Below are 22,119 nucleotides of genomic sequence, written 5' to 3' on the forward strand. Positions count from 1 at the left end.
AAAGTATTTAATCTTAAAAAGAAAATGAACCCTTCATATTTAGTAAAATATTTTACAGTTGTGTATAACAACAATCATCATGAAAATGTGCATAAAAATAATTACTCTTTTTCATGAAAACACAAAACAAACCCCATGGCATTACAACACTTAAGGGCTTTTGTCTACTAGATGACTGCTGCTCAGCACAAAACCTGTAGATTGTGAGGTGATGCCTGGTCAGTGTAACGAATCCTCTTGGCCGTTATTATTGGTTTTCTAGACCAGGACCGCTATCTCAGCATTAGATAGCACCTCAGTTACTCTCATGTAGGCTTGAGTGGACCTCAAACCAGCCCTCAGATCAAGGTAAAATTATTTAACGTGGCCAGAAATCGAACCTGGGTCCTCTGGGTAAGAGGCAGTTCACTACCCTTAGACCATGGTGCCTGCAACCTTTTACTTTTCAATGGGCATGTCTAAATTTTAAATTTCATACATATCAGCAACAGTCTGAATGTGTTATTATTAGTGATCTATCAAGCTTTTTTCAACTGGATTTATGAAATTTCTCTGCTTATTTTGTCACAAAATATCCTTCCTGTATTGTGTCCTGGAATTTAGTGTAAGGTGGCTGAAACTGAAAGTATCTAGCTTTATTAAGAACAATAACAGGTTATTTTAAACTTGGTAAATTAGGTCCTATTTACAGAGAAGGGTAGTCCTCAATCTATCCTCCATATGCAGATATTTTGACATACTGAAATAGATTTTACCCAAATACCTTTAAAAGCCTTGCCTTGTGAATAACCCCCCAGTTCTTTTAGTATATCAGCTTAATAACTCAGTGACAGTGATACCAACTGTAATCAGTGATGAAGGCATGTGTAAGCAATGAAACAGACTGTGATGATTTGATTCAGTTGGTAGTCAGTAGGATGAGAACAGGATATTAGTAGCTTTGATAGAGAATTATTTATAGAATTTTGAACCATATGTGTATTTGTTATTTCAGGAACAACTGTCAACCAAGGCCCTATGGAAATTGCTGTGGTTTTTCTATCAGACTTGCTGAATGGACAGAGATCTCCAACAAAACTCCAGAACAAATTACGTCTCTGTTTTAAGGATTTTTCCAAAAAGTAAGCTCTTAATTTTGTTTATGTATTTTTCACTTTTGTTATGAACAGTCACTTATTGCAAATGAATTTTCTTCAACTTGTATACCTATTTGATTTAACTCTAGGGTACATACCCTCTCTTTCCTACACATTTACATACCCCGGGTCCTTTGGACCCTTAAGTAATTACATAGGTATTAGGTATATAATCAATAGGTTTAGTTACTTGCCCCGGACAGGTAAATTGTAGTAACAAATATGTTTTACTTTGTGGTATTTCACACACCTTAAAATCAATAGGTGTCACATCACGTTTCAACTACTGTATACTGTCTTACATTGATAAAAATCGTATCTGACTTGCATGACACACATGCAGTATAGCATGTAACGTTCCACCTCGATTACTCTTTCTCATCCTGTGCAATAACTGCACATTACTGAGCTATGTTCCTTGCCCATGCTCTTTGAACACTTGGAACATACCATCTTGCTTTTCCTGTCTTTAAATGTTGGACAGTATGCACATCTTCATTTCTCATTGCCCCGCTGATTGTTCCATCACAGTCTCCTAAAGCAGGGATGGTAATAAACTTCTCTGCATCCAAATAAACTGGTTTCAGGAGAAGTGGATTGGCAGATGTTTGGATTATGTATGGCTGGATCATTTTGATTGAAAGATCCTCAATGAACAATCTCCTTTTATAAGAAAGACCTTAATGGTACGAGGGATGTAGCACACAGTGAAGAGAAGGTGAGAGGGTGGGTGGCCGTGGCCTATACTAGGAACTGTCTCAGTATTCGCCTTAGTGCAGGAGAATGGGAAACCATTCTCAGGACAACTGATGTTGGGGATCAATCCCTCTCCATCTTCCGAATACAGAGGCGTAGAACCAAGCGTAGTTGCCTACTTTTTGATCCATTACGTCCATGCCTCCTTTGGTTTTATGTGAAACAAAGAAAGCTTATGACAAAAATATCAGCACAACAAACAGAAGCACTTTCCTTCCAAATAAAGTTTTATATCCTACTGCAGGCCATAAACACTGATCAAGGAGACCGTTACTATCACTCATTCTTGCACATCAACTTCTAGTAGTTCACAACAATGAATGTAGTTGGCAAGACATTACTTATCGGAAAACATAACAAAAACAAATATAAGGGTCCAACAGACCCATATTATGTAAACTTGTTGTGTAAAGGAAATTCAATTAAATTGTACCAAAGAAGAAACAGATGAGGTGTTACTTTGCAATGGACAATGGATAGCACAAGGAAAGTCTAATAAGAGAATATCCAGATGCACAAAACTTCTGAACGAAAACTGCTAAAATATATTATGCTAAAATTTTTACCAGGTCCAGTGGACCCAGGGTATGCATCCTAGGGTTAACTCACTTTTAGGCCAGTGTCCCTGTTGAAATTGTTGGGATTGTTACATATTTCAACAGTTTCCCGTTTAATCCTAGACCTTTTAGGAATTGTGGTTGTCTTTCGATTGCATTACTGCTATACAGGCTGAACAAAAATTCAACCAGGTGTCATTCAGACAGAAATCTAAGTTCCTCCTATTGGCTCAAAAACAGGCAGTCTCTCACATGAACCTGGATGCTAGCAAAATTGTCGTTGAGTCATTCCATGAAATCCTTGGATGAGAACCAAACGACAATGGCTGCCTCAGCGGAAGTAATTACCTCTTCAGTGGAAATTTTGGAGCGACAATGAAAATAAGTCCCTTAGCTAGAACTGTGAGAGTGTGTTGCTTAAAACCAGGTGTAAGTGAAGCAACTCTCGAGAGACTGAGTCCAGTTGCGTACGGGTGTGATGCACTATCTCGATAACAAGAGCCTTGCTAGCGCGCTGATATATTCTCCTGGCCTTAGGAGTATTTAACGTGTGCTTCAGCTTCACAAAGTTGGGAATAATATTATGGTCCCGGCATCTCAGAAGAAAGCATAAAGAAGAAAGAAGAATGGATTTCTTTCTCCTTCATTTGCTGAGTTTAGAAGTCCTAAAAATATCCTCCCCATAGAGGTTTCTAATGTCAGCATTGATGCTTTCGCAGCCTGTACTTACAGACATGATGTGGGCTTTTGTGCATATGCCATGTCAAGAAAACAAGGTGAAACTTTTTTATGTTTCGCACAGACTACCTAGATATGAGGCTGAGGAAATATGACAGAAATGTGTGAGACTCATAAGGTCTGCTGCTCTACCCACACGTAATTTAACTGGACATGAAAGGAGAGCTCTGAAGGAACTTAAAGATGACTCTGAACTGTCCATTCTCTCAGCTGATAAGGGTAATGTGACGGTGGTAACGTACATTGACCAGTATGAGAACGAGATCTTGACTATATTGATAGAGCCTGTTTACAGACTGAGTTCGCATGACCCTACCACTTGTGTGTCCTGTGCCACTGTGAAGCTCTTAAAGCAATCTTCAGTTTCGAAATAGGAGGCTAAATATCTGACTCCGGAGGATGCAGTACCACCTAGATTATATGGACTTCCTAAAATCCATAAAGAAGACATCCTCATCAGACCAATTGTTAGTGTTATGTATGTTTTGGCTAAATACCTTCGCAAGTTGCTTCAGCCACATATAGGACATACTGAATCGTACATTAGGGACTCTCCGTATTTCGTCAATAAGTTGTCAAGCATAACCCTTCAACCCAATGCACTTCTGGCAAGTTTTGATTTGGAGTCCTTGTTCACTAAAGTGCCAATTGACTCAGTCATATCCTCATTGAGCATCTGTTCCCTGAGGACATTACTAAGCTATTTCACCACTGCATGACTTCAGCTATTTCTTGTGGGGTGGGAAACTTTACGAACATATGGATGGGGTGGCTATGGGAAGTCCACTCTTGCCGGTAGTGGCTAATTTCTTTATGGATTATTTAGAGAGGGGTGCCTGTCAAACCTATGATTTGGTGGAGGTATATTGATGACACATTTGTGGTATAGATAGAAGGTCCTGAGAAACTCCATGTACTTTTAAACCACCGGGCGAGTTGGCTGTGCGGTTAGGGGCGCGCAGTTGTGAGCTTGCATCCGGGAGATAGTGGGTTCGAATCCCAATGTCGGCAGCCCTGAAGATGGTTTTCTGTGGTTTCCCATTTTCACATCAGGCAAATGCTGGGGCTGTGCCTTAATTAAGGCCACAGCCACTTCCTTCCCACTCCTAGCCCTTTCTTATCCCATCGTCGCCATAAGACCTGTCTGTGTCGGTGCGACGTAATGCCACTAGCAAAAAGTGTATTTTTAAACTACATAAATCATCAACATCCTTCAATTAAATTCACTATGGAGATGGAGTCAGATGGATGCCTTCCTTTCTTGGACGTTCTAGTAAGAAAGAAACCGGACGGCTCCATAGTACATTGCATGTAATAAACTTCATGGTTGGTCCGTATTGAGAATTGTATATAAATTTGAAACAATATACAATATGTATTGTATTGAATAGGTTGACCACTTCAATAAACTTCCTTAGGACATACCATCTATCGCAAGCCTACTCACACAAACTGCTACCTCCGTGCAGATTCTCACCACCATCCAGCACAAAAACAGGGCATTCTCATGACAGTCACCATAAGAGCAACACGAATTTGTGAGCCATCAAATATCCAGGAGGGGATGGACATGCTCAAAGACATGTTCAAGGATAATGGTTACAACGATGTACAGATTCATAGAGCCCTGCATCCCAGAAGGACAACTAATCAAAGCTCACAAAGAAAAGAAGTGAAGGGAACTGCCTACCTGCCTTACATTCACAATACCACAGACAGAATTGCCAAGGTCATTCGCGAGCACAATGTAAAAACCGTGTTTGGCACCGTCATTAAAATTGCTTATAGTTTAGGTAAAAGCAAAGACAAATTGTCCCCACTATTATACTCTGGGTTGTACAGAATTCCCTGTACTTGCGGCAAGGTATACATTGGCCAAACATGCTGGTCCATTGGGACTCATATCAAGGAACACCAAAGAAATATCTGTCTCAACCAGCCAAACAAGTCACCAATAGCTGAGCACGCACGTCCTATCGTCAGGTCATGATGTTGTTTTCCAAGTTCCGCTGAGCTTGTATCCACACTAAATGCTACATGTAGTGTTGCTTTCTCCATAACAAGTTCCCCCTTTGATTGCAATGCCATAGTTGTGAGGTGAAATCCGTAATAATTACAGACAATTTATAATAATTGGCACCCCTGTCAGACGGATTATTCACTCCTGCAAAAAATGCTTCCGACTCTAGACTGCCACTTCACATCAGCTAATGGGGCAGCTTCCAAACTAAGCCATCGGGTCCTATGTGGGTGCCTTCAACTCCAGCATATAGTTTCCAACTCACCAGCATTGAAACGAGGAGGGTAGAGATCTAATGCTCAAGGGGATTGAACATTTCTTCTTCTTTCCTTTCTTTTTGATAGATTTCTTTTGTTTTTTGTGATAATGCCGCTTTTCCGTAATAATTTCCCCCTTTGATTGTAATGTTGTAGTCGTGAGCTAAAAACTGTAATAATTACAGACAATTCTTAATAGTTGGCACCTCTGTCAGATGGATTATTCACTCCTGCATGAAATGCTTCCAACTGAAGACAGTCATTTCACATTAGGTAATGGGACAGCTTTTAAGTTCCAGTCCTCTTATCTATTTCATAATTGTGGTGTTGATTATGCTGGCCCGTTCATGATTTTTTCAGGAAATGCTCATAACATTAGAATTGAATGTTATGCTCCTCTATTCATCTGCTTGGCCGCAAAGGCTAACCACATCAAACTCGTCAGTGGCATGACCATGTATGCCTTTTTGGCTGCTCTGTGTAGAATAATTTTCAGACATGGAAGGGCAGTAAACATGTATAGCAACAACAGAACTAATTTCAAGGGAGCTAATAACACACTCCATTCTCTATACAAATTGTTAAATGACAAGGATGCTCAAGACAAGCTGCGTATTTTTTTACTGCGGAAGGTATTTAATGTTATTTCATCTCTCCTGACACCTCACTTTGGTGGACTGTGGGAGACTGGCATAAATTCAATTAAATTTCATCTGACATGTCGTTGGAGCCCAGTGCTTAACTTTTATAGATATTAATACCATATTGATGCAAGTGGAAGCCTGTCTAAACTTCCGCCTGGTATGCAGTTATCTTAAGATCCTAATGGCCCTAATGATCCTAATAGCCATTTCCTTATTGGTGATCTGCTTGTCGCCTTACCTGACACTTATTAAGTTAATCGTTTGCCACCTTGTGAAATTCATTGTGAATGATGGAGCTCTCTTCTTGTCTTCTCCAATATAGGTCATTGGTGCGCATGGTGTCTCTTCATTGGGTGCGTGGAAGTGGGTGGTACTTTAGTGGGTTACAATTCTAACTATTCTAGTCCTTTTTTCTAAAAGGATTGATTGGTTTTGTAAACTGAAATGGAACAATTGTCAAATTATATCTACTTCCACCGAGCTCGATAGCAGCAGTTGCTTAAGTGTGGCCAGTATCTAGTATTCAGGAGATAGTGGGTGCGAACACCACTGTCGGCAACCCTGAAGATGGTTTTCCGTGGTTTCCCATTTTCACACCAGGCAGATGCTGGGGCTGTACCTGTAAGGCCATGGCTGCTTCCTTCCCACTCCTAGCCCTTTGCTATCCCATCGACGTAAAGCAACTTGTAAAAAAAAATTTTTTTTAATATCTACTTCTAAAAGACAGCAGTGCAGTGTTACAAAAATATTGAAATGGTTACACAAAATAGAACAGTAGATAAGTTCAGACTGCTGGCAACATAACCAGTTAACAAATTTCAAGTCACTGAATTCTAAAATACTGTAATGAATGGACAGCAGCACTATCATTCCTGTTCATACAACAAAATATGAATTGAGAAAGGATCACAGGAATGTTCATGCTCACGAGTACTTGTTTACTTGCATGACAAGAGCACCAAATGTCATTTAAAGAGCACCAGGTTGAGAACGCCTGTCCTAATGCATACGTAAGTAGTACACTATCAGTATTTCCAACCTAATAAATAGCATAATGAAACTTGCCAGCATTGCCTTCCAGGTTGTTGGCTTGAAATTGTCTTGCAATGAATTTCTTCTAGAACATCGTTTATCTCATAGCTGAACAGTTAGAAAATTTGAATATTCCTGACTCACAGTAAGAGCTGGGAAGCTATATTAAGGTTCATCAAGTACATTTACACTATAATAACATTCTAAATGAACAAAACACAATTATCCAAGTGCCATGTATATTTGATGGCAGATAATGGTTATCCAGTAATTGTATTCCCAATTAAATTGTGCCGAATTAGTGTTCGGGATGTACAGTTATGATATATTGGATGCTAAATTATTGGACTTATTCCAGTGTACTGTTATGCTTGTCTACCTATTGGAAAAGTGGCAAGTATGCAGTTGTATTTACCAGTTACTTCACAAATCCTAATGGATTACTTTGTGTGTGTGTTTTTTTCTTTCCATGCATTGTTCTCCTTACTTTTTTGTCACTTTTTTTTCTGTTTAAAGTATTTCACAACTGAAACCTTTATGAACATTGTCAGCTGCATTATGACAGAGTCTCCAGTCTTTAATGCAGTACTTAAGCCTATATATCAAATGAGTTAACAATAACCCATTATTTATAGACAACCTACAAACATTGGCCCTTGCTGATAGAAATGTTGTACAACACAGATGTTCTCTGCTATGGACAAGCACACACTGTACATGGTACAGATTATTTGGTGATATAAGTAATGGAAAGGAGCAAACAAGTGTCAAATCAGGTCATATGTAAAGAGATAAGAACATGAAATGGATCTCACAATTAAGATAAATAGCTTGCATTTGGGAGATGGTGGATTAAACTCCACTGTCAATAGCCCTGAAGATAGCTTTGTGTGGTTCTCATTTTCACACCACACAAATACTAGGGCTGTACCTTACTTAAAGCCATGGTCACTTCTTTCCTAATCCTCACACTGACCTATCCCATCGTCACCCTAAGGCCTGTCTGTATCCATGCGAAGTAAAAAAATTAAATGATAAAGACAGTGACAGGTCAGTTTGGGAAGAGGTAACAGTAGAAAAAGGGAACAAGTACAAACGTGAAAACAGAAAGATAAGGACAATATCCCCTTCTTCATTTACTACCGTCTTCAAATAAATGGCTCTGTCTTGATCAATCCCAGTTCGTCATCCACTTCTTCTCAGCCCCTAATGAGCTTGTTTCTGCTTCCCTGCTTCATGAGGTGGGTGGCCTTCAATACTGGCTTGTCATTGTGTTTATCTTATAATGTGTTCCTATTCATGTTCCAATCTCTCTATATATTATACTAGCAAGATACCCGTGCTTCGCTACGGTATTATACTGAAATTTGTAATTGAATGTTTATTGTTTTAGATATATAATCCGCCGAAATTCGCGATCTGACTCGTTTTCTATTATTTTACAGCACGTTTCCTCCCATGTTTCAATCTTCCTTTCCAGCAATCGATTTCGTACTTCCCGGGCTAGGCTCAGGTATTCCTCCTGGTCAGTTGGGTCCGTAAATCTTTGCCATCTTTTCCTTTCATCATTTTTAATATGGATAAAATCCTTCAGGAGATCCGGCGTGGTGTCATATTGGGTGCCTTGGCGGCACTGAACCCGCGGCCGGACTGCATTCTTAGTCATTACCCGTCCAGGAGCCGTTACCAGCGCGGTCCACACATTTGACGACGGTCCGGAATATTATTATTATTATTACCATTATTATTATTATTATTATTATTATTATTAATATTTTATGTTATTACTATTATGTGATGCTGGTATGGCCGATGGCAGGGAAAACCGGAGAATCCGGAGAAAAACCTGTCCCGCCTCCGTTTTGTCCAGCACGAATGTCACATGGAGTGACCGGGATTTGAACCACGGAACCCAGCTGTGAGAGGCCGGCGCGGTGTCGCCTGAGCAACGGAGGATCCCTATAAGTACATTAATAACAGTAAAATCAATTGGTCTCACCTCCTTCTACACCCCACCGCCGTTAAGTTTATTTACCGCCACCCCCCCAAAAAAAAATTAAAAGAAGGCTTGTTTCTTTATGTTTAAGGGAGATTCCAAACACCAATGTTCAGGTCTATTACCTGCAGTTTTGAGATATAAGTATCCCCATACAAGTAATTTACTTTTTTCACTTCATTTCACACTACTTCCCCCCCCCCCCCCCCCAAGTGAACTTCCTCGCAAAAAATACTTGTTTCTTTAATAGTAAAGGATCTTCTAAATACCCATTATCACGACTCTAACTTCTTCAGTTTTTGATTTATGTGTCCTCATGAAAGGAATTCAACTCCTTTACACTCCCGCCCTCCAAGATGGTTTCCCGACCAAAACGCGTTTTTCTTTGTTTTTAAAGGAGATCCAAATACGAATTTTCACGTCTGTAACAACTTTAGTTTTTATTAGATGTATGTATTCTCATACAATTAAGCCAATTAATTTTTCAATCCTTTCACCCCCCCCAGCTTCATTGGATTTTAAGAGAATACGTGTTTCTTTACTTTTAAAGCAGATTGAAAATATCAAATTTCACGTCTGTAACATCTTCATTTTTGATATATCAGTAGAATAATTAAAAGAATTCAACACCATTTTCAGTCACTTTTACCGCCCCCCCTCCACACAAGTGATATTTCCGAAAACTAAAAATACACGTTTCTTTATGTTTAATAGAGATAAAAAAATACAATTTTTCACTTCTGTAACATGTTAAGTTTTTGAGATATACTGTAAAAATTCTCATTTTAAAATTTCACCCATTTTGAGTTCCCCTTAAGTGGAGTTTCCAAAAACAAATCACCTATGTTTCTTTACATTTACAGGAGATTCCAAACACCCACTTTTTACGTCTGTAACATTATATGTTTCCAAGATATACTGTAGATATAGTCTTTCAAAAAATTCACCCCAATTTGACACTCCTGTTTAACCGCCATTAATTGGATTTTCTAAAAACTAAAAAATACGTGTTTCTTTATTTTTAAAGGAGATCCCATATACAAATTTTCAGTTCTGTAATATCATTCGTTTCTGACATATATGTATCCTCATTAAAGGCATTCAACCCATTTTTCTCCCTTTTAGACCCCTCCTATTGGGATTTACAGGAAACAAAAAAATACGTGTTCCTTTATTTTTAGAGGAGATTCAAACTACCAATTTTTACATCTGTAAATTTTAAAGTTTTAAGATGTAGACACAATCATTTTAAAAAATTAACCCCCCTTTTACCCCCCAATATTTGGATTTTCCCAAAACGAAAAAATACGTGTTTCTTTACTTTTAAAGTTGGTCCCAAATACCAATTTTCAGGTCTGTAATACCTTCAGGTTCTTAAATATAAGTAGCCTCGTTAAAGGTATTCAACCCATTATTCACCCTTTTACACCCTTCCTATTGGGATTTTCCGAAAACAAAAGAATACGTGTTTCTTTATTTTAAAGGAGCTTCTAAATACCAACTTTTACATCTATAAACTTTAAAAATTTTGAGATATAGATACACAAATTTTAAAAAATCACCCATTTTTCACCCCCCCCCCCCCCCCATTAATTGGATTTTCCAAAAACAAAAAAATACGTGTTTCTTTTGTAAAGGAGATCCCAAACACCTATTTTCAGGTCTGTAATATCTTCAGGTTCTGAAATATAAGTAGACTCATGAAAGGCATTCGACACCTTCTTCAACCTTTTCCACCCTTCCTATTAGGATTTTCCGAAAACAAAATATACGTGTTTCTTTATTTTTAAAGGAGATTCTAAATACCAATTTTCACATCTATAACCTTTAAGAGTTTTGAGATATAGATACACTCATTTTAAAATATTACCCCCTTTTCACCCCCTCCCTTAATTGGATTTTGCAGAAACAAAAAAATATGTGTTTCTTTATTTTTAAAGGAGATCCCAAACACCGATTTTCAGGTCTGTAATATCTTCATTTTCTGAGATATAAGTAGCCTCATTAAAGACATTCAACCCTTTTTCCACCCCTTTTCACTCCTCCTATTGCGATTTTCCGAAAACAAAAAAATACGTGTTACTTTATTTTTAATGAAGATTCTAAATACCAGTTTTTACATCTGCAAACTTTTAAAGTTTGGAGATATAGATTCACTCATTTTAAAAATTCACCCCCTTTTCACCCTCCCATTAATTGGATTTTCCAAAAACAAAAAAATACGTGTTTCTTTATTTTTAAAAGAGATCAAAAGTACCAATTTTCAGGTCTGTAATATCTTCAGTTTCTGAGATATAAGTACCGGTATCCTGCTTTAAGGCATTCAACCCATTTTCCCCCATTTTCACCCTTTTTCACCCCTCCTATTGGGGTTTTCAGAAAACAAAAAAATACGTGTATCCTTATTTTAAAAGAAGATTCTAAATACCAATTTTTACATCTGTAAACTTTTAAAGTTTTGAGATATAGATACACTCTTTTTAAAATTTCACCCCCCTTTTCACCCCCTTAGAGACGGAATATCCAAAAATCCTCTCTTAGCGAGCACCTACATCTTAATATGAATTTATCCCCAAAATTTCATTTCTTTATGTCCAGTAGTTTTGGCTCGGCGATGATGAATCAGTCAGTCAGTCAGTCAGTCAGTCAGGACAAGTTCTTTTATATATATAGATGACTTGATTATTCAGTGGTAGTAACCCATGAATGCACTTCTACATGGTTCCAGGTGGAAATGAATGTACAATGGGAAGTGAAGAGTGTGACCACATAAAGGTCATTGGATAGACTTTCCTCAGCAGATGGGTCAGCCATATTCCTTTGTAGCTCAGTTGGAACAGGCGCATATCATGGTCAGGAGTAATAGTGCCATGAAGAAGCAGCTTTGCAATCTAGATAGATTCCCACCTCCCGTCTTTTATCTCCTTTTATTTTAAGTCTTCAAATAGCAGTTGTTGTGCATACTCATTTCCAGGAGTGGAGTTTCCTGTGGTCGGAGAAAAGTTCATTTATTTAACATGTTTTGACCAGAACAGGATGGCCAGCATGTGGCAACCAAGGTACCTAAACACCCATTCACTTACAAAGCAAGTGCCCAAACTGATAATTAACAAGAAAAGTGTAACACCCTTGATGCTGAAATCTTCTTTGAAACTTTGATGACATAACCAATGTGTTACAAGAAGACCACGTGCTAAGAATTATCTCCTTTTCCCTCCTGTAAGGCCCTGAAATTGAAACTCAAACCTGTACATGTCCAGACAGTAACACAACTTGGCTGGACATCCCTGTCTCACTGGTGAGTTGTGTGGACCTTGATTCATGGTTTTCTGCTTGCTGCTCCACAGCTGTGCTGTCCAACCTATAGTGACTAGTATCACTTTCCTATTGCTTACATGCACAATTCACGGGGTTTATTTCCTGGACGTGCGATGGAGACAGACAGTTGATTTTTAGCATTTGGTCTTTATTTAGAACAGTGGTTATGTCACCAAAATTTCAAGGTAGGTTTCAGCATGGAAGGTGAAATACTTCCCTTGTGAGCACTGTATTAAATGAGCATTTTGGCACATTGTTATATGAGACAATCATGATGTCAGTGTTGCAACAAAGATCCTCATATACAATTCAGTTGTATTTCCCAGCTTACTATATGGATCTGAATCCTGGACATACTACAGGCGGCATATTAAAAAGTTTGAACAATATCACCACCGATGTTTAAGGAGAATTTTGCAAATAACCTGGCAAGATAGACACACAAATGTCAGCGTACTTGAAGATGCACAGGCCACCAGTATAGAAGCCATGGTTTTAGGATGTCAGCTACGATGGACAGGGCATGTAATACGCATCTCTGCCATCTCTGCGGAAAATTCTGTGCCTCCCGTATTGGGCTGTTCAGTTACCTATGGATTCACAGATGAAGAGAAATTCTGATTAGAAAACCAACCTACTTGTTTTCGAGTGTTTGCTATTGTATATGAGAAATGTAACAGAGCTGCAGGCTACAGTATTTTGGTGAGTTGTTGAAGGCCTGTGGGATCTTCCAGCTCCTGTGCATAACTACTATTTGTTTTAATTGAGCCTACTGGGAGAAGTCCATTGTTGTTAGAATGGCTGATTTGGCAGGGCAGGAGAAAGATTTTTCTCCATCCTACCCATTGATTGTAATGCATAGCAAATAGTAGACAACTAATGATCTATGTAGTGGAAACTGCATTATTACGTGCTCCCCCTTGTGTCACATTATCAAGCAGCAGTGGGAGTTCACTGTGAAGGCAATGAATGTAACATGCTATGTTTGATCCAGTGAGTTGGTCCATCAAACTTCCACACCCGAAATTCACTCCCTTCTGAACTTATAATAATGATGACGATTGGTGTTTTAAGAGACCAAACATTGAGGTTATTGGCCTCTGTAATGAGAATGCTCCCAATTGTACCATGTGGAAGTTATCAACCAACAAATTGAACATATCATGGCATGGTGCCATTGTTGGAGAATTTTAATTAGTCCAAAAATAGGATTTTTAATACTAATGCTACCTCGGGCCCTGTGTCATAGTATCCAGTTGCAGAATTTCACCCAAGCCTTATGACCTTGTTTGTATATTCCCTGTTGTATATGCAGATAAGAGTAAAGGTATGTGCATTTTTCATATCACAGATTGCTGGCTAATTTTGAATTGTTATCAGCTGTCTGTGCATTCATGAGAAGTACTCCAGGCCAAGTCCAAAATAACCTCTTCATTTGCTTCAGTATCACTGTTTTATCTGCAGCATTTGTGTCCATTCAAATTTTGCTTACTCGCAAGCCTGCCTGGTGGCCATGATTGTTAAAGTCTGCATGGTCTGACACCATGGTCAGCCAGTTTGAGTCCCGTGGGTGGAAAAAATTTTCACCATCAAAATATTTTTCAGCAGGATAGGAGAGATGAGTATACAGTTTCTAATCACTAGATTGCATACCAAAAGCCTGTATTCAATTCCAAACCTCCCCACAGTGTTCATATGAAGTGAAGGCATATGACGCTGTTGGTGGTGAATTTGCCCATTGGATGGAGAAGTTAAGCCTTGAGCAGACCCCGTAGTGTTATTTGAGACAGGAGTAGGCTATGTGCCAGCACTGGGTTTCACCCTCTCCCTACCTCATAATCATCATCCCACATCCAAACCCGCAGGTCGCCCATGAGCATCAATAGAAAGACCTGCACCAGGCGAGCTGAACATGTCCTCGGATACTCCCAATATCAAAAGCCGTACAGTGAATAAATGAAATGCTTATTCATGGATATCATTCCACACATTGGAAGTTATTTCAGTATATACAGTATACATTTGTATTTTTTTCTATGATTCTTTCACTACAGGGATCATGCACAGTTATCTGTTGCCAAAGCAGACTGCACTGGGATGGTGGAGAACCAAAGTTACTCACAAGAGCTTTGGCACATGTAAGGTCAACAGCATTTTAATGGATTGAAGTATTATATTAGAAAAATACCCTTCGGAAACTATTTTGTAGCATATAAGCAGTGGGAAGATGATAGTAGTTGAAGGTAATTTTCATATCACAGATACCAAGCTCGATAGCTGCATTCGCTTAAGTGCGGCCAGTATCCAATATTCGGGAGATAGTGGGTTCGAACCCCACTGTCGGCAGCCCTGAAGATGGTTTTCCGTGGTTTCCCATTTTCACACCAGGCAAATGCTGGGGCTGTACCTTAATTAAGGCCATGGCCACTTCCTTCCCAGTCCTAGCCCTTTCCTGTCCCATTGTCGCCATAAGACATATCTGTGTCGGTGCGACATAAAGCCAATAGCAAATCACAGATAACAGGCTGATGAATAATTGTCTGTTCATTTTTTAGGATTCCTTCCGACCCCAACTTGGCAGGTTCGATCCTGACTCGGTCGGGTGGTATTTGAAGGGGCTCAAATAGGTCAGTCTCATGTCGGTAGATTTACTGGCACGTCAAAGAACTCCTGCGGGATAAAATTCCGGCACCTCAGCGTCTCCGAAAACTGAAATATTAGTTAGTGGGACGTAAAGCCAGTAACATTAACCTTTTTTTAGGATTATCCCAGGCCAAGTCCAGAATAACTTTAATCTGGGAATAGCTCTCGCTACAAAACTCATTATTTTAAAAAAGAAAGAAAGAAGCAGCTTATTGAATCTCTGGTCTTCCTAGTCTTTTCAAGGGAGCAGAGATGAGCACCTTCCTACAACATGATCGTGCATAAATAAGAGGCTTTTATATGTGGTGCTGGAGGAAAATGATGAGAATTCTTTGAGCAGCTCGTCATACAAACATGTCAGTTCTGAAACACATTCAGGTAAAAAAATATTGTCGTTCAAAGTCTCGTGGTGGATCGTACACACTTTTAGATATGTAATGCACCAAGAAGGTAGTCTTCAAACGTTGATTAGTGAGACCAAGGTCCAAGAAGCCAGATCACAAGGACGAGTACCAACATGATAGATCAACATGGTGAATTGTCCCATGAAAATTTCTGAGTAATAGCCACACTGAAGGCATTGAATAGAGAAGAATGATAGAGTATGGTCCATCAGCTAACTAGCTGAAGAATGATAGCTATGATGCCTCAGTCATGGGGCAAAATAAGGGAAGGGGGGGGAATATATATATATATTTTTTTTTTTGCTAGTGGCTTTACGTTGTACCGACACAGATAGGTCTTATGGCGACGCTGGGATAAGAAAGGCCTAGGAGTGGGAAGGAAGCAGCCGTGGCATTGATTAAAGTACAGCCCCAGCATTTGCCTGGTGTAAAATGAGAAACGACAGAAAACCATCTTCAGGGCTGCTGACAGTGGGATTTGAACCCACTATCTCCCGAATGCAAGCTCACAGCCACGCGCCCCTAACCGCATGGCCAACTCGCCTGGTTAAAAAAAAAAAAAAAAAAAAAGGAACAGGTAATGAAAAATGGAACAAACAAATATATGGATATAAGTTAATATAGATGGGAAGCTGGGAAGGAGGGTAGGAATATACGAAAGGATAAACACAGTGACAGGCTAGTTAAGGCTGAAATAGCCACACAAAGGAAAGGTAAGGACAGACATGAAAACATAGAAAGACATGGACAAACTCCATATCTTTAGACTTTGCTGTCTTCATAAAGGGGCACTCTCCTCATAAGTCCCAGTTCTTCCATATTTCTTCTCAGCCCAAAAGAGCTCAATTTTGTTTCATGGCTTGGTCAAGAAGGTGGGAAATTACACTCTTGGTGAAGCCAATCCTGAAAATTAGTCTTTCTTGTTGTGAGTAGTATATGATAAGTAGAACATTGGGCAAATACAAGAAAGAGGGAAGCAACAGAGGAAAGGTTTAATATAGGTTTCTGAACTGCCCTTTTACAGACACTATCAACCTGAAGAACAGGCACTGCTTGATGAATTTCAGTGTTATTTTCACCATTGTTGGGCTATCGCTCTATCTAGTAGTGTTGGCAATTCTACCCCTTTTTCTTTCTTTCTTTCTTTCTTTCTTTCTTTCTTTCTTTCTTTCTTTCTTTCTTTCTTATTTTTTAATGTTGGCTGCTGGTCAGCCCTGTGGCTAACTGATCAACATGCTGGCCTTTGGTCGAAGAGGTCTTAGGTTTGATTCCTGGCCAGGTCGGTGGATTTTAGCCTTCATTGGATAAATCCTCTGGCTTAGGGACGGGGTGTTTGTGCCATCTTGAACATTAGAATTCATCTTCACGGATGTGCAGGTCGCTCATGGGAGTCATCTTGAAAGACCTGCGCCAGGTTTCTCCAGACGCCATACACCAGTTTTGGGTTTTTAATTTTTATTTTATTTTATTATTATAACAATTGGTTTTACGTCACACCGACACAGATAGGTCTTATGATGATGATGGGATAGGAAAGGGCTAGGAGTTTGAAAGAAACAGTTGTGGCCTTCCTTAAGGTACAGCCCCAGCATTTGCCTGGTGGTAAAATGGGAAACCATAGAAAGCCATCCTCAGGGCTGTCAACAGTGGGAGTGGGGTTCGAACCCACTATCTCCTGAATGCAAGCTCGCAGCTGCGCGTTCTAACTGCACAGCCAAAAGAAAAGAAGAATTAATGTCGGCTGCTGTATATTTAGATCTATTCAGTGTTTCTAGTCTTTCAGAAGCTTGAATTAAAAATCTTTTCAGTGATTACCTCTTTTTGTTTTCTTTTCCAGATGTGCAGATGCTTTAAGAAAGAACAAGAATTTAATTGGTCCAGACCAGCGAGATTATCAACGTGAACTGGAGCGTAACTATCATCGTTTTACCGAGAGATTACTACCTCTGATAACTGTCAACAGCAGTGACAGACCTGCGCACAATAAAAAATGAATAATTGATCCTTTGTTTTTTACTGGAGCTGTATAGTGATTGTCACAACTTAATTTCCTCATTATAAATGAGAGCTATTGTCCTCTTCATCCTGCTGTTGTGCTTGTAATTTTATTGTATAATTTATTTAATGACCTTTCTACTGAGGAAATCGCCATCCATACGACATATAGCAATGCTGTACGGCACACCTGAGTGCATAATGGTTTCCTGTAAGAGCAGACTAACTTGATAACTTCTTTCTGCAATCTGCTGATGTGCTGCACAACTCTCGCATTAAGGTCACTTGTATTGTTTGAAGTTTGTCAGGTTGAGTGGGTTATCCAATATTTGAGGTGAAGAATGAATCTCTACTTATTTAGAATAGACACTAGTTTGTTTTATCTCCTCTTGTATCACCAAACATAAAATAAGCTCTCTTTTTTTATTTCAGAATGATTGAATAGGTGTCTGGAATAACGGCCTTTGTTACATTTTTTATACTTTACAGGAAGCCTGGAAAAAGACACTTCAGTCAATTAAATAAGTTAATGTAACATGGAGCCTTCTTCCATCTCATGCAAATTTGTTGATGTTTATTTACAGTATATGTGTTATAACATTAGAAATGGGGGATGGGAAACAAAAATATAATTCTGTTGCTTTTACATACATTTTAAATTAAATTGTAGGCAAATCAGATTACAAAAATGTGTTCTGGATTAATCTTGAATTGCACCGTACATTTTAAATCTCACTGTAGGCAACTTTGAATTTAACCCTAGAACTGGCAACTGTTGAATATTTGACACTTTGGTTTCTGCAGTCTTCTGATGTGCTGCATAGCTCTCGCATTAAAGTCACATGTATTGATTGAGGTTTGTCAGGTCCAGCGTGTGGGACTGTCAAATATTCAACATGTTCGTATATCATCACGTAATTTCTTCAATTCTTCAACAGTTGTCATGACAGTGTACTTTATGTCGTTCTCTATGTCCACAGCACCCGTCAGTTCAGTATGATTCACAGTACAACCTTTTTGGGCGCAATTTCATGAAAATAAATGAGTGCAGTTTTCCAGCCATCTGTTTGAGCGCCATTTCTCTTTGTAAACAAACCTTCAAGGGCTCTGCTTTGCTATTCTGTTTCATTTTATTTAGTAGATTTCCATTTGGTGCAAGTTATTTCTGTATATTTATTGTTAATTGATTGATTATATACATTTTTGTACAGTGTGTGTCTAAATATGGCATCTTCCGTACACAAAACATGATGAACTATGGCCAAATTTGTTGGAAGATGAGAGTGATGGACCTGACTTTTGGGATATAAGGAATGAACCAACAGATTCCAAGTCAGATTCGGAATGAGCATCTGCTATTTCTTCGCATCAAATATCGGAAAATGAAAGTGATGATAAGCCTGCCATACTGCAACCTAATCGCAACAATGTGGTCTAAGGTCACGCCTACTGAGCAGGGCATGCCAATAAACTTTCCCTAGTATTGTCAAGAATGTACCTCTCAGAGAAATGAAACATTTGCTAGTGCATTACAGGTACATTATTGACAATCTGCATATCTCAGTTTGTTTGTGATATGTTTTAGTTTTGTGAACATATGATCAAAAATTTTATTATTTTGAATTTAGGAATTACACTTATTGAACAGACTGTACATTTTTCTAGTCAAAACATTTATGCAATCGTGTCAACATAACAATCCTCAATGTATTAGCTTTACATAGATATATAAAACTTTGTAGATTTATTTCATACCTCGTGGATATTTTATATTTTGTCTAGACAAATAAAAGCTGCCAAATATGGCTGCCACTTCTGGGGTTAAAATTTTATTTCTGGATGAGTTATGAATTGCACACAGTTAGCAGGTCTTTCCTCTTTCCCTTGTCTGTTCTAATAAGACTTGTGTACAATTGTGACAAGGCTGATACAGTCAACTTCATGCGAGGTCTGAAAATTATGAACATTTTCAGTGGTCTTATTATAGCGTAGACAGAAGTGACATCATCCCGAGACATCTTCAACCAAACATATTTTCGTATTTGAAATTCGCTTCAAGTTAGCAATAAAGCATTGGTAATAGTGTAAAAATGTTTGAACTCTTCTTGATTCATCTCTGTTATGAGAAACGGTGGCGTCAGATTAGAGACTCCAATTATATACTTTAAATCAGCAGGGACTATTACTTGTTCTGCCCTTCTTTCTCACTCATTGACAGCATAATGAAAATATATCGATAGGAGTGCAACACAGGCCCTTACTCCACAACATGTTTCTCAAATAATAGGTTCTCCTGATATCTGTCAGCATTTCACAGAACTCTCAACATAATGAGCTCGCAGAGTATGCTACACGTTTCAAATAGTTTGCAACATAGGCCATTAGTTCAGACACCTATTCAGTTGTTACATGATTTACACTCAGGAGAATTATTAGGGAGAGAAAATAGAATCCAAATCTAATTTGGTGTGAAATAGCTGACTTCAGAGGTTTTCTCATGGGCAGTCTTCTCAGCCTTTTATACAGGTTGGCCCGCTTTAGCTTTTTACCTTGCCAGGCTGAGTGGCTCAGATGGTTGAGGCGCTGGTCTTCTGATGCCAACTTGGCAGGTTCGATCCTGGCTCAGTCTGGTGGTATTTGAAGGTGCTCAAATACGTCAGACTCATGTCAGTAGATTTACTGGCACGTAAAAACTCCTATGTGACAAAATTCTGGCACCTCAGCATATCCAAAAACTGTAGAAGTAGTTAGTGGGGCGTAAAGCAAATGACAGTATTGTTAGTTTTTCACCTCAAGTATCTTCTGGCCAGTTGAAGATAGCGATAGGCGTTTTTCACCTTGGTGAATACCAGTAAGGCAATGAAGGAATTTACAATATGTGCTCCATGCTTTAATAAGCACCGAGGCAGTAATATCAAGTTGTTCTTTTCTAGATAGAATTATACCCATTTCTGTTGCCATCGAGTGTTATTACTCGTAGGTCAGGAAGACAAGGGCTGTGTATAACTCATACCACATGTTGACATTACTAGGGAGAGTGAACACACAAACAACCACTGACACATCTCCCTACCTATGTCTTCAGTGTTCACAGTGTCGTGCCACATTTGAAAATGTACACACATCGGTACTCCTTTTTACACCAGTGCTACAAGTCTGACTGTGAAAATAGTTGCTTCCATGAATGTGGCTACCTACAAACAACATGTAACAGAAATGGGTATAGTTATATTTTAACAAAAGCAGCAGCTTGGTATCACTAACTGGGTACTACTCATTAAAGTGTATGACACATACTGCACATTCTTTCATATTCCCCTCCTACACCTTGGTGAAAACTGCCTTTGTATGAAGGGGAGCCTCAGCAAACGAAGTTTGAAAGGAACCTTACCATTTTTCATAAGGAGTTTAGTGCAAGTAAATAAGGTAATATATTTTGTTTATTGGGTTCTGAAAGTTAAATCTTCAACTAGTCAGAAGGTATTTGAGGTGAAAATCTTAGGTGGTCCAGCCTGTAAAAGGTAGATGCACCTATGCCTGACCCTGTATGTATAGCTGACAGCCTAACGTAAGATATAAAAAAATGAGAATATCTCCACTCATACTTAATTTCTTTTTGCATCAGTCTGTAGTTTAAATGTTTCTCTTTGGAAGAAAAAAAAATGAGTTGGCAGGAATTAAATTTATGATCTAGATATGAAAATCCTTTGTATGAAGGGGAGCATCAGCAAACAAAGTTTGGAGGGAGCCTTAACATTTTTCATAAGGATGTTAGTGCAAGTAAATAAGTTATTATATTTTGTTTATTGGATTCTGAAAGTTAAATCAATGTTAGATAGTATGTTTAATGAATGTGTATGAATTCTATATGGTGGTTGAAGTGAAAGTAATAAATTATCACATTAATTATGGAGGGTCAGCCATTGGTACACCAAAGTGCGGCCTTATACCTATACCTGACACTTGTGTCGGTTTAGGGTGAAAAAATTCAGCCAACGGGCTGTAAAATGCTAAACAACACAAATAATCGACAACATATCACAAACATAGGACACATATAAACTATGAACACAAATAAACCACACCTGAAAATGAAAAGACATAAATATTTACACTTGATGCATTGGAGTGAGCGGGCATCGCAATGAAGACCTGCAAGGTTCTCATAGTATCAGGCTGTGTCACAATATACAGGCCTATTCCTGGCTACATGTTTCCAAAACATGTGATCAGCTGGCTGGAGAGGAGAACGAAAATAAACTCTGTTTCGTGATCAGGTATATGCATTTTGTACATCACCCTGGGATTGACGGTACCATGCATATACACTTTCATTCATGAGCCGCTCCTTCTCTTCTACCTGCTATGGTCGTCTCAAACAGACAACTTTCCTGGCTCTCTGGCCTGGTCTCTGGTCTTTCAGTGACTATGTACACACTCAAAGTTCTTGTCTTTTGTATTCAAATTAGCTCTGAGGCGACATTTACAATCTCACACAAATATTCACGGCACATCTCGGCCTATCCTCAATATTCATGGAGCATCATGGCCAGTACACTATACTTGCAGTTCATTTTGGCCCCACACCGTATATTCCCAGGTTCAAATCCCACGTACGGTCAA

The 22,119-nt window shown here is 38.8% G+C and overlaps 1 protein-coding gene across 1 annotated transcript in view; it reads left to right on the forward strand.

Annotated features, from left to right (window-relative positions):
• Positions 1-19,302, forward strand: part of Zir (Zizimin-related) — a 541,699-nt gene extending 522,397 nt beyond the window's left edge. Inside the window, exons 38-39 of the mRNA XM_067141133.2 lie at positions 995-1,121; positions 17,339-19,302. Of these exons, the coding sequence (XP_066997234.1) occupies positions 995-1,121; positions 17,339-17,495 (284 nt within the window). The 3' untranslated portion in view covers positions 17,496-19,302. The remainder of the gene's footprint in view (positions 1-994; positions 1,122-17,338) is intronic.
• Positions 19,303-22,119: the final 2,817 nt, after the last annotated feature.

This window comes from Anabrus simplex, chromosome 2 (assembly GCF_040414725.1).
Source record: "Anabrus simplex isolate iqAnaSimp1 chromosome 2, ASM4041472v1, whole genome shotgun sequence".
Classification (NCBI taxonomy): domain Eukaryota; kingdom Metazoa; phylum Arthropoda; class Insecta; order Orthoptera; family Tettigoniidae; genus Anabrus; species Anabrus simplex.